The following is a 14,464-nucleotide window of genomic DNA, read 5'->3' as shown; positions in this document are numbered from 1 at the left end:
GAGAGTTTACAGTCTAGCCAGACACCTAGGTATTTGTAGTTGTCCACATATTCTAAGTCAGAACCGTCCAGAGTAGTGATGCTAGTTGGGCGGGCGGGTGCGGCAGCGATCGGTTGAAGAGCACGCATTTAGTATTACTTGCATTTAAGAACAGTTGGCGGCCACGGAAGGAGTGTTGTATGGAATTGAAGCTCGTTTGGAGGTTTGTTAACACGGTGTCCAAAGAAGGGCCAGCTGTTTACAGAATGGTGTCGTCTGTGTAGAGGTGGATCAAGGAATCCCGCAGCAAGAGCGACATCGTTGATATATACAGAGAAAAGAGTCGGCCCGGGAATTGAACCTTGTTAGAGACAATTTGACACACTGAACTCTATCTGAGAAGTAGTTGGTGAACCAGGCGAGGCAGTCATTTGAGAAACCAAGGCTGTTGAGTCTGTCGATAAGAATACAGTCATTGGACAGAGTCGAAAGCCTTGGCCAGGTCGATGAAGACGGCTGCACAGTACTCTTTTATCGATGGCGGTTATGATATAATTTAGGACGTTGAGCGTGGCTGAGGTGCACCCGTGACCAGCTCGGAAACCGGATTGCACAGCGGAGAAGGTATGGTGGGATTCGAAGTGGTCAGTGGATATAGGTCTGTAACAGTTGGATATAGGTCTGTAACAGTTTGGGTCTAGAATGTCACCCCCTTTGAAGAGGGGGATGGCCACGGCAGCTTTCCAATCTTTAGGAATCTCGGACGATACGAAAGAGAGGTTGAACAGACTAGTAATAGGGGTTGCAAAAATGGCGGTGGATAATTTTAGAAAGAGAGGGTCCAGATTGTCTAGCCCAACTGATTTGTACGTGTCCAGGTTTTGCAGCTCTTTGAGACCATCAGCTATCTGGATTTGGGTGAAGGAGAAGCTGGGGAGGCTTGGGAAAGTAGCTGCGGGGAATGCGGAGCTGTTGGCCGGGGTTGGGGAAGCCAGGAGGCATCAGCTATGTAGCCAAGTGATCATAGGGTCCAGTGAACAGAAATAGATGAAACAGAGAAGCCGTTAGGTCATGGGTGTCAAACTCTGGCCCGCGGGGTAATTATATTTGGCCCGCGAGACAATACCAAATTACTACTAGAGCTGGCCCGCCGGTATTATACAGCGCATTCACCGCTAATACTACGAATCCCATAATGCTCTGAAGTTGTTTTCGCGCGCCAATCAGGACATGACCCAGAAACGCCCTCTCCTCTGTGACAGTAGTCATAGCAACATAGACGCTACAACTGTCAGCGCGCTATCCCTTCCCAAAAATGGCGAAAAGAAAGGCAGAAAACAGTGGGAGGCAGAATATCTGTTTACATATGTAAAAGACAAACCTGTTTGTCTTGTTTGTGGAGTCAACGTGGCTGTAAGTAAGGAGTACAACATTAGACGACACTATGAAACGAAACACCATGACAAATACAAGGACCTGGACATGACTCAAAGGAGCCAGAAAGTAGAGGAGATGAAAAGAAGTTTGGTTTCACAACAGAATATGTTCAAAAAAGCCACATCACAAAGTGAGGCTGCTGTAAAGGCTAGTTATATAGTGGCAGCAGAGATCGCAAAATCAGCCCGGCCCTTTAATGAGGGAGAGTTCGTGAAAAAGTGCATGATGAAAGTGAGCAGGAACACAGTAGCTGATCGCACATGTGATCTTGCCACCAATCTGTATGACCAGCTGATGGAAAAGGGAAAAGATTTCGTTGCGTTCTCCCTCGCTGTGGATGAGAGCTGCGACGCATCTGATACTGCTCAGCTGTCAGTCTTCATCCGTGGAGTGGACTCAAATCTGTGTGTTACGGAGGAGCTATTGGGATTCAAATCAATGCATGGCACAACCACAGGAAAGGAAATCTTTGAGGAGGTTTCCAAATGTGTAACTGAAATAAAGCTGCCGTGGGATAAACTCGTTGGATTAACGACAGATGGTGCGCCAGCGATGTGCGGTAAAAAGAGTGGACTGGTGGGCATGGTTCGGGAGAAGATGCGGGAAGAGAACTGTGCAGGTGAGCTAACTGTTTACCACTGCATCATACATCAGGAATCACTGTGTGCCAAAGCCCTAAAGATGGAACATGTTATGACCACAGTAACACAGGTAGTTAACTTTATAAGAGCCAAAGGTCTGAATCACCGCCAGTTTAAATTTTTTCTAGAGGAGTGTGGTTCGGAATACGCAGACGTGCCGTATCACACAGAGGTGAGATGGCTAAGCAGAGGAAAAGTACTGAACAGATGTTTCGAGCTGCGTGAGGAAATATGTCAATTCCTGGAAACCAAAGGGAAGGATACAGCAGAGCTCCGGGAGCAAAAATTTCTGTGTGAGCTGGCCTTTCTCTGTGACATCTCGAGCCATCTCGATGCGCTGAACCTGCAGCTTCAGGGGCGGGGGCGCATCATCACAGACATGTACGCTGCAGTGAGGGCCTTTAAAACTAAACTGTGCCTGTGGGAGAATCAGATGCTGCAAGGAAACCCTTGCCATTTTCCCTGCTGCCAAACCATAAAAGCGCAGATCTCTACCGCCATGTTCCCATGCGCACAGTTTGCTGAAAAACTCAGTGTTCTCGCCGCTGAGTTTAGCCGGCGATTTGCCGACTTCGATGTCCAGAAACGTAGGTTTGAACAGCTTAGTAATCCCTTCGCAGTTGATGTGGAAAATGCACCAACCAACATCCAAATGGAGCTGATTGAACTCCAGTGCAACGACACGCTGAAGTCAAAGTATGATGCTGTGGGCGCCGCACAGTTTCCACGGTTCATCCCTGACAATGCCTCAGCTCCGCACCCAAGCTGCTCAGATGCTCTCCATGTTCGGCAGCACTTATCTATGCGAGCAACTTTTCTCCTCGATGAAGATGACCAAAACAACTCACAGGAGACGTCTGACTGATGAACACCTTCGCTCGATACTGAGGATTTCTTCAGCTCAGAGCCTGAGCCCAGACATTGATGAACTAGCATCCAAGAAGAGATGCCAGGTATCTGGCTTGGGCACATCAGATTAGATCAGTGTGCAATAATTAACGTTTTCTTTGTGCACTTTTTCTTGCTACAAGGCATGGGCTTGAATGGTTGATTGATTTATTATCATTTTATTTGTAAAATTATTAGCCAGTGGAAAAAGTTTATTTTGGTATTTAAATCAGAAGGCTGCAAATAGAAAAGAGGCATACGATTTTTATTTAAATTTTATTTATTTAATAAATGAATGCCATTGATGTGTTTTTTCATTTGAAATTCGATTTTGCATGTCTCCACTATTAAATTATATATTGTATGGTAATAAGCGATGCTTGTTCCATATTCAATGTTAAAGCAAAACTTGTTTGGGTCCATATTAAAAGGTTCATTTGTTCAATGTTGGCCCGCGACTTTGTTCAGGTTTTACATTTTGGCCCACTGGGTATTTGAGTTTGACACCCCTGCGTTAGGTAGTCGTTACCACGCTAGCCGGGAGATGCGCCTGGCTCGAGGCTAACTGGTGCTAGCTTCGGGACAAGGGTGTCACCGACGTCCAGCAAAGGCCGGTTGAGGGCACATCGGACGGAATTACGTCGGCAGACCAGTCGTGATGGATCGGCGCTATGATGACGTCACGTCCCGTGCTAAGACATGATCAATACAAGTGGATGTCGCAGATCCAACACTATTGGTATGCACTAGTCGGGTGAGCGGTAACCTGGGTCATATTATAGGCTTAAGTCACAGTTTGAAGGCTCCTCTTGAGAGGATAGCTAGTTGCTAACCAGTCAATGTTCAGGTCATCCAGAAAATAGTCCTCCCTGTTAACATCACACACACTATCAAGCATTGCACACATATTATCCAAATCCTGACTGTACTCACTTGGTGGCCTATTGCAGCACCCCAAAATAAGAGGCTTTAGATGAGGCAGATGAACTTGTAACCACAACACTTCAACAACTTTTGACATGAGATCCCATCTAAGCTTTACAGGAATATGGCTCTGAATATACTGTATACCGCAACACCTCCTCCATAGGCATTCCTGTCCTTTCTGTCGATGTTATATCCTTGTATTGCTACTGATGTGTCATCAAATGAATTATCTAGGTGAGTTTCAGAGATTGACAGTATATGAACGTTATCGTTAGCAAGTTATTGATTTCATTATCCTTATTTCTAAGGCTAACTATATTAATATGGGCTATTCTTAGCCCTTTCCTGGGTAGCTTATCGGGGATAGACATAATATGGAGAAAAAATACAAGTAAAATAAAAACATTGTTAGCTAGTAGTCAGTTAATCAGGCACTTGTGAATGTCAGTTGGTGTATATATATATATATGTGTGTATGTGTGTGTATGTGATGTTGAGCTGAAGCTACTGACTCGGAAGCTTGCCTCTATCAGTCATTCCAGGCTTTTGGGAGGGAGGGTGGACAATGAGCTTGTCGTAGCAGATGTAAGCAATGTCCCCACACCCCCTGGCAGCTTTTATAGCTGGGAAGTCCTCGTTGAGGAAGATTTTGGTTCCTCTCAAGTTCTTGTCTCTCTCCAGAACAGCCATCTTGTCCTTGAACCTTAGGAACTTGACCACTATCGGCCTGGGTCTGTCACCTGGGCTCGTTACCGGTTTTTCAGAACTGTGGGCGCGATCCACCTCAATCTGCCTATGATTCATCTGCAACTTTTCGGTGATCATTTTTCTCACTTTGTCCTCAGACTCCATCCAGGTCTCAAGTGGAGACTCTCGTATGCCATCCACAACAATGTTATTCCTCCTGGATTGTCCCTCGATAGTCTGTTTTCCCAGTCACCTGTAATAATGATTCACAGACAGTTCTGTCATTTCGCGTGGACTTACAGTTTGTTGTCATCTTGCTGCAAGTCTCTTTCATGACATCCACCTCTCCCTGGAAGAACTGCAAACTGTTCTTAAAGTCTAGGACCTCTCTGGTCAGATCGCCCATTCTTTTGTTAGTTGAGTCCACCAGTTTTGGACAAATCACTTGAAGCCATTTTCCTGTTGCTGTAATAATTGCTTGGACATCTTGTTGATTTAAAAGATCACGCACCTGTGTTAGCAAAACACTGTCCTCTCCATTACTCCAACCTTCTTTAACTTTGTGCGGCATGATGGTAGCAATGTAGGCTAGTGCTGGTACTCCACACAGTTCCAGCCAACACAGCTTGCAGGGCCGACGGAAATAGTAACAAAGAGTAGGTCCCAGCTAACTGGGGTCTCTACGTCAAGTACCTCATGCACAATGGGAGCCAGAATATCTATTCTAGTATTTTGACATTCTCATTCAGAAAAACACCTTTAGCAATGCAATTCAATCTGCAGTGAGCAATGAAGAGAGAGGGAGAGAGATCATTACGGTACCCATCAAACCACACAAAAAAAACAATCAATCTGTTGGGGCTGTGGCTGGAAAGTGTTCAGGGGCAGAGGGTTACTATAATACCATACCAACCCTCTATGAACAGGACCAGGAGTGTTCCTGGACAGGTCATGTGGTCAAGAAAAACTCATAACACTGTCCATGAACATATGATATGATACAATTTATTGTCCTACGGGGAAATTTGACCTGGAAAATTAAAGAGTGCTGCTGCTTCCACATAAATAAATGAATACATACAGTTGAAGTCGGAAGTTTACATACATTTAGGTTGGAGTCATGAAAACTCGTTTTTCAACCACTCCACAAATTCCTTGTTAACAAAACTATAGTTTTGGAAAGTCGGTCAGGACATCTACTTTGTGCATGACACAAGTAATTCTTCCAACAATTGTTTACAGACAGATTATTTCACTGTATCACAATTCCAGTGGGTCAGAAGTTTACATACACCAAGTTGACAGTGCCTTTAAACAGCTTGAAAATTCCAGAAAATGATGTCATGGCTTTAGAAGTTTCTGATAGGCTAATTGACATCATTTGAGTCAATTGGAGGTGTACCTGTGGATGTGTTTCAAGGCCTACCTTCAAACTCTGTGCCTCTTTGCTTGACATCATGGGAAAATCAAAAGAAATCAGCCAAGACCTAAAAAAAAAATTGTAGACCTCCACAAGTCTGGTTCATCCTTGGGAGCAATTTCCAAACGCCTGAAGGTACCACGTTCATCTGTACAAACAATAGTACGCAAGTATAAACACCATGGGACCACACAGCCGTCATACCGCTCAGGAAGGAGACGCGTTCTGTCTCCTAGAGATGAACGTACTTTGGTGCGAAAAGTGCAAATCAATCCCAGAACAACAGCAAAGGACCTTGTGAAGATGCTGGAGGAAACAGGTACAAAAGTATCTATATCCACAGTAAAACGAGTCCTATATCGACATAACCTGAAAGGCCACTCAGCAAGGAAGAAGCCACTGCTCAAAAACCGCCATAGAAAAGCCAGACTACGGTTTGGAACTGCACATGAAGACAAAGATCGTACTTTTTGGAGAAATGTCCTCTGGTCTGATGAAACAAAAATAGAGCTGTTTGGCCATAATGACCATCATTATGTTTGGAGGAAAAAAGGGGTGGCTTGCAAGCCGAAGAACACCATCCCAAACGTGAAGCACGGGGGTGGCAGCATCATGTTGTGGGGGTGCTTTGCTGCAGGAGGGACTGGTGCACTTCACAAAATAGATGGCTTCATGAGGAAGGAATATTATGTGGATATATTGAAGCAACATCTCAAGACATCAGTCAGGAAGTTAACGCTTGGTCGCAAATGGGTCTTCCAAATGGACAATGACCACAAGCATACTTCCAAAGTTGTGGGAAAATGGCTTAAGGACAACAAAGTCAAGGTATTGGAGTGGCCATCGCAAAGCCCTGACCTCAATGCGAGCAAGGAGGCCTACAAACCTGGCTCAGTTACACCAGCTCTGTCAGGAGGAATGGGACAAATTTCACCCAACTTATTGTGGGAAGCTTGTGGAAGGCTACCTAAAACAATTGACCAAAGTTAAACAATTTAAAGGCAATGCTACCAAATACTAATTGAGTGTATGTAAACTTCTGACCCACAGGGAATGTGATAAAATAAATAAAAGTAGAAATAAATCATTCTCTCTACTATTATTCAGACATTTCACATCCTTAAAATAAAGTGGTGATCCTAACTGACCTAAGACAGAGAGTTTTTACTATGATTAAATGTCAGGAATTGTGAAAAACTGAGTTTAAATGTATTTGGCGAAGGTGTATGTAAACTTCCGAAAATTACATGTGCAAAAGATGGTGGTATATATTTTTAACCAATTCTCTTTAACCAATTTTGGTCTATAATGCAAGGCAGACAGACAAGTTCCTTATTTTATTTATTTTTTAACTGAAATTGAAACCAACTTTCTGTGGCTTGTTTAAAAAATAACTATATTTTGGAGATGATTTCATTTCAAATAACCGAAAGTGAGCGATTGTAACGTGGGATGGCAGGTAGCCTAGTGGTTAGAGGGCTGGGCCAGTAACTGAAAGTTTGCTAGATCGAATTCCTGAGCAGACAAGGTAAAAATATGTCGTTCTGCCCCTAACCCACTGTTCCTAGGCTGTCATTGTAAATAAGAATTTGTTCTTAATTAACTGACTTGCCTAGTTAAATAAAAGGAAAAAGGGCATTCTTGAACATGCGGTGAGACATTCTTCATAATTTGTAAATAAAGCCAGTTTGTTATTTAGATGATTTATTTCTGATTTTAGAGGGAGAGAAACCAAAAGCCCACCGTGCCTATTTTTTGGAAAATTGTCAGTCCACATGTCAAGTGAAATTTCCCCAGTGAGTTAGATAGAGTTCAGTGTGTCAAATCGGAGGGCCTGTTGTCCAGACCTCTGGCAGTCTCTATGGGGGTGCCACAAGGTTCAATTCTCGGGCTGACTCTTTCCTCTGTATATATTAATGATGTCGCTCTTGCTGCTGGTGATTCTCTGATCCACCTCTACGCAGATGACACCATTCTGTATACATCTGGCCCTTCTTTGGAGACTGTATTAACAAACCTCCAAACGAGCTTCAACGCCATACAACACTCCTTCCGTGGCCTCCAACTGCTTTTAAATGCAAGTAAAACTAAGTGCTCTTCAACCGATTGCTGCCCTCACCCTTTACAAAATAGCCCCAACACTCTACTCAGCAAATTGGATGTAGTCTATCACAGTGCCATCCGTTTTATCACCAAAGCCCCATATACCACCCACCACTGTGACCTGTATGCTCTCGTTGGCTGGCCCTCACTACATATCCGTCACCAAACTCACTGGCTCCAGGTCATCTATACGTCTTTGCTATGTAAAGCCCCGCCTTATCTCAGCTCACTAGTCACCATAGCAACACCCACCCGTAGCACGCGCTCCAGCAGGTATATTGCACTGGTCATCCCCAAAGCCAACACTTCCTTTGGCCGCCTTTCCTTCCAGTTCTCTGCTTCCAATGACATGAACGAATTGCAAAAATCTCTGAAGCTGGAGTCTTATACCTCCCTCTCTAAGCATCAGCTGTCTGAGCAGCTTACCGATCACTGTACCTGTAAATAGTACACCCGACTACCTCATCCCCATATTATTACTTACCTTCTTGCTCTTTTGCACCCCAGTATCTCTACTTGCACATCATCATCTGCACATCACTCCAGTATTAATGCTAAATTGTAATTATTTTTGCCTCTAGGGCCTATTTATTGCCTACCTCCCTACTCTTCTACATTTGCACACACTGTACATAGATTTTTCGATTTTTCTTTTCGACTGTACGTTTATTTATGTGTAACTCTGTGTTGTTGTTTTTGTCGCACTGCTTTGCTTTATCTTGGCCAGGTCGCAGTTGTAAATGAGAACTTGTTCTCAACTGGCCTACCTGGCTAAATAAAGGTTATTTTTTTTATTTTTTTTATTGGTATATACCCAAGTTCTCTCTTAACTCCAGGACCACCAACAGTTTTTGTGGTTGTTGACTGATGCAGGACTCTAGTGCCAGAGGAGAGACTCTCAGACTGAAAACGCCTCCATTAATTGCCACAGTTTAGACTACCAATAGATCAGTGGTCTAACTCCACCTTGTGATGGTGTGGTGCAATGACAGAATGCCACCATCTACCACTAACGGTCACGGCATAAGCTCAAAACTTTTAAATGAAGAACCACTGTACCTCTGCTGCAGAGGATACGTTCATTACAGTTAACTGCAGCTCAGATTGCAGCCCAAATAAATGCTTCACAGAGTTCAAGTAACAGACACATCTCAACATCAACTGTTCAGAGGAGACTGCTTGAATCAGGCCTTCATGGTTGAAATGCTGCAAAGAAACCACTACTAAAGGACACCAATAAGAAGAAGAGACTTGCTTGGGCCAAGTCACACGAGCAAGAGACTTGCTTGGGCCAAGTCACACGGTGGAAATCTGTCCTTTGGTCTGATTTTAAGAGTTTTGGTTCCAACCGCGGTGTCTTTGTGAGATGCAGAGTAGGTGAACGAATGATCTCCGCATGTGTGGTTCCCACTGTGAAGCATGGAGGAGGAGGTGTGATGGTGTGGGGGTACTTTGCTGGTGACACTGTCTGTGATTTACTTAGAATTCAAGGCACACTTAACCAGCATTGCTACCACAGCATTCTGCAGCGATACGCCATCCTATCTGGTTTGTGTTTAGTGGGACTATCATTTGTTTTCAAAAAGACAATCACCCAACACACCTCCAGGCTGTGTAAGGGCTATTTGACCAAGAAGGAGAGTAATGGAGTGCTGCATCAGAAGACCTGGCCTCCAATCACCCGACCTCAACCCAATTGAGATGGTTTGGAGTGAGAGTGAAGGAATGAGAGTTTAGACCGCAGAGTGACGGAAAAGCAGCCAAGAAGTGCTCAGCATATGTGGGAACTCCTTCAAGACGGTTAGAAAAGCATTCTTCATGAAGCTGGTTGAGAGAATGCCAAGATGTGCAAAGCTGTCATCAAAGCAAAGGGTGGTTACTTTGAAGAATCTTAAATATAAAAATATATTTTGATTTGTTTAACACTTGTTTGGTTACTACATGATTCTGTATGTGTTATTTCATAGTTTTGATGTCTTCACTATTATTCTACGATGTCAAACATAGTAAAAAATAAAGAAAAGCCCTTGAATGAGTAGGTGTGTCCGAACTTTTTATTGGTGATTTAAGGCCTACTGGCCAGGCTCCAGTCCTACCTCTGTGTCTCTTTAACTGTTTAGACATTTTATTGACAGGAAAAGGAAAGGAATGTTTGTATATGTTCAGCCTGCATCTAGGAAACTGATAACACCACCCCAATGGCATCAGCTGAAAATCTGTGTTCAGTACATGTGTGGGGTACGATATGACCTTTCTGGACCTTTTCTGACCCGTCTTATGAAAATGTCCTGTATAGACCTTTGATACACAATAATAAGCCTTATACACATAGACTTTCAAAAGTTAAATCAATCACGTCTAAAGGCATGATACATAGTGATACATACTTGCCAGGATGACCATGTCCATGCCCCAGAATATACTCATGATCCAGCCAACCATGACGATGGCTGTGAGGATCTGGATGAAGGCTGCTGCAATGTTCAGCCAGAACACACAGCACATGTGGCGGTCGGGCAGGTCCGTCCGCGCTCCGCACAGCACCGTGAAGGCTGACACGAATGTACCTGCGGAGAGAAGACGCAAGTGTAAAGGCGCACACACACACACACAACATATTAGGACTCTGATGATTTGCTACAAAGAATATTCAAGAATATTCAAAAGGACAGGGAGATCAAAGAGAGAGGGAGCAGGTAAAAGGAAGTTTCAAATACAATATTAATTCACATGCAGCAGTGCAACACTATGTAAACTGACTGATGGGCCAAAACATTGTCCAGTCAATTAGGAAAAGGTTAAATAATAAGCTTGAAGTATACCACAGCTAGTTTACTCTGTCGAGGTCAATGGCGGCAGTATAGTGAGCGTGTTTGTGCCTATGGTGATCTGAACCAAACCTCATACAGGGTCATTTATTTGAAGTGTTTCCAGAATATGAACTATTCTCAATGGTTAAATGCCAGGCCTCTAAATCATTGTGACTTTCGCAAAAAAAACAGCTAAAGGAAGTGAACAAATAAATATCCTCCCATTTTCCCACTATGTTTAATTTTAACCTGTCTTATCAAATGAGACATACCATTAATCATACTGGAGATTCCAACGAGACACAGAGTAAGTACACTGCCAGAGATCTGCCTCCCTTTCCCTTTACAACGGGCCAATCAGCCTAAGAATAGCCTCCAAATTTCCTCTGCAGGCAGATAAACATGATTTACAGGGAAAGAGCTCAGCAATCAACAGGCAGCAGCAGGGGACTAGCAGTCCTTGTGTTCACTGTCCTGTGCCAATTTTGGCTTGTTCAGATGAGCCCATTTCATAATTGCATCAGAATGGTAGGTTCAATTTGACACAAAATCTAATTTAGGAGAACTATACTTAACAGACTTCCATAATCTTAATCTTTGTGAAATGCTCTTTAATTGATTGATATAAGGATGTCATCCAAATCATTTAGAGGGTTATGTATGTGAGAATGAACATGACAGGTCGGTTGATTTCAGACCAACTTGACATGCTGCTTAATTGCCATCCTTTTCAAATCAAGGTTATATCCTACTGGAAATTCATCCATACCATACTGATCTAGAGATAATCAGACGAGGGTGATTAAAATCAAAATTATGCCATGGTGAGAGATGATGCAAAATTGTCTCTCAGTAATTCTAAATATGAACAGAGCACACGCAGGAATGTGAGAGTCACAACAAATCCTCTGACAAGCCCAGTGCAGCCAAAAACAAGATTTTCCTGTGTTTTATATACACTCTATAATGTACCACCCATGACCAGAAAGGTATGTCTCTTGGCACAAACTGCACCTAGCCTCAAAACAACCCTTTTTATCCCTTTTGTTTTTACACTGCTGCTACTCGCTGTTTATCTATGCATAGCCACTTTATCCCTTACCTACACGTACAAATTACCTCAACTAACCTGTACCCCCGCACATTGACTCGGTATCGGTACCCCCTGTATATAGCCTCGTTATTTTTATTTTATTGTGTCATTTTTTACTTTAGTTTATTTAGTAAATATTTTCTTAACTCCATTTTCTTAAAACTGCATTGTTGGTTAATCTCAGTAAGGTCTACTCCTGTTGTATTCGGCGCATGTGACAAATACAATTTGATTTGTTTTGATTAGATTAGTTAGTACAGGCCAATTCCACATACCATACAATTCAATGCACGAGGACTACTTTTAACAATTTTCACAGAAAACTTTGCATCTGCACTGTTCAAGTAAATATGCTTTTGTCAAATTTTCAGTGGACATTTTTAAAAGTAGTCCTTGTGCATAGAGTTGTATGGTTTGTTAAAATTTGCAATCATTGTGTTTTGTTTGGAATACATTTTATTAAAGTGAGAAATCTCAGTGTCAGCATCACTGTTACCATGGAATTTCCCTACAGCATCTGGTCACAGATAGTAAGAGCTTTCTGCAATGACACTTATAATAACATACATTGTTAAAGCTGTCATTAGAACAAAACATTTGGGGTGGCAGGTAGCCTAGTGGTTAGAGCGTTGGACTAGTAACTGAAAGGTTGCTAGATTGAATCCCTGAGCTGACAAGGTAAAGATCTGTCGTTCTGCCCCTGAACAAGGCAGTTAACCCACTGTTCCTAGGCCGTCGTTGTAAATTAGAATTTGTTCTTAACTGACTTGCCTAGTTAAATAAAATGAGTAATGACAAGAAACACAAATGAAAGTCCAACCACTGTTGGTGGAATTTCCATCACTAATCTCTTTGTCACACCCTGATCTGTTTCACCTGTCTTGTGCCTGTCTCCACCCCCTCCAGGTGTTGCCAATTATCCTGTGTTTGTCTGTTGCCAGTGCGTCTTGTCAAGCCTACCAGTGTTTTTCTCTCTAGTCCCTGTTTTCTAATTTTCCCAGTTTTTACTATTCTGCCTGCCCTGACCCTGAGCCTGCCTGCCGTTCTGTACCTTTCGGACACTGCTCTGGATTACTGGTCTGAGCTGGTCGGAGTCTGGTCTGAGTCTGCCTGCCCTTGACCTGTCATTTGCCTGCCCCCTGTTTTTCTAATAAACTTTTGTAGCTGTCTGCATCTGGGTCTTATCCTGAGGTCTGATAGTACGAACTGGCGATGACTGACCCTGCAGACTCAGACCAGCTCCGCAACGCCATCTCCTCCCAAGGAGCCACCATTAAGAGACACGAGGAGATACTCAGAGGTCTTATGGACTGATTCCAGACATTGGCAGAATGCCATGACTGTGCCTTGAATACAGTGCTGAAGAAATTCTGCGGATTATCTATGAGGCCGCCGGCCACAACAGTAGCCTCCAAAACCCCCCAGTAACACCGCTGTCAGCAGTGCGTCTCTCCAGGCCACCCCGGCTTCCCAAGAACCCCACTTAAGTCCTCTGGAACGCGTCGCTGGAGGGTCAGGAACCTGTCGGGTGTTTCTCTCCCAGTGATCCCTCATTTTCGAGCTGCAGCCCTTGTCCTTCCCCTAGAGCGCTCGAAGATAGCGAATCTCATAACGCTAATGTCCGGGAGGGCTCTTGCCTGGGCTACTGCGGTGTGGGAACAACAATCTGCCGTGAGTTTCATCCTGGAGGAGTTCGTGGCTGAGGTGAAAAAGGTTTTTGATTCTCCATTGTCTGGGAGAGAGGCTGCCTGGAAGTTACTCCAGCTTTGCCAAGACTCCCGCAGTGTGACAGACTATGCGGTTGATTTCTGCACTTTGGCTGCCGAGAGTGCCTGGAGTCCCTGTTCGACATATTCCTTAATGGATTATCGGAGGAGGTTAAGGACGAGCTTGCAGCCCGGGAGCTGCCTACGGATCTCAATTCGCTCATCGCCTTGACCATCCGGATCAATGGGCGGCTACGGGAACAGGAGCGAGAGGTCTGATTCCAATCCCAATCGCTCGCCAAAGGATTCCACCTTGCCTCCGAGGAACTCCGGAAGTCCCCGGCGTCTACGTCCCCGAGGATCCGAGCTTACCCGAGGTCCTACGAGAGTCTCTGAGGTCTGCCGGCTCGCCTTTTTCGGAGCAACTCGGCAGAGCTAGGCTGTTTCCAGCCGAACGCTTATGCAGACTTAACACCCAGTTGTTTGTATTGCGGAACTGACGGTCATTATGTGTCTACCGGTCCTTTAAATAGACCAGGCTCATAAGTAGTTTACGAGTTCTCCGGTATGCCACACGGTGAGTTTTTCTTCTCCCCTTATTCGCACCCCTCTCCATGCCAACTTGCTGTTGGGCGACTCAGTCTAAATCTCTCTGGGTTCTCCTTGACTCTGGGGCCAACAAGAGTTCCATGGACGCCACCCTGGTATCTGAGCTGGGCATCCCCACTCAGCCCCTCTCCAGTCCCCTGGACGTTAGAGCACTGGATGGCACT

General features: G+C 44.1%; 1 protein-coding gene across 1 annotated transcript in view; it reads right to left on the bottom strand.

Annotated features, from left to right (window-relative positions):
* The window catches only part of LOC120019749 (protein stum homolog), a 38,701-nt gene that overhangs the window by 11,920 nt on the left and 12,317 nt on the right, over positions 1-14,464 (bottom strand). The window contains exon 2 of the mRNA XM_038963177.1: positions 10,470-10,649. Coding sequence (XP_038819105.1) covers positions 10,470-10,649 — 180 coding nt within the window. The remainder of the gene's footprint in view (positions 1-10,469; positions 10,650-14,464) is intronic.

This window comes from Salvelinus namaycush, chromosome 24 (assembly GCF_016432855.1).
Source record: "Salvelinus namaycush isolate Seneca chromosome 24, SaNama_1.0, whole genome shotgun sequence".
Classification (NCBI taxonomy): Eukaryota; Metazoa; Chordata; class Actinopteri; order Salmoniformes; family Salmonidae; genus Salvelinus; species Salvelinus namaycush.
The sequence above is the reverse complement of the archived record's forward strand: the minus strand, read 5'-3'. Positions and strand labels throughout refer to the sequence as shown.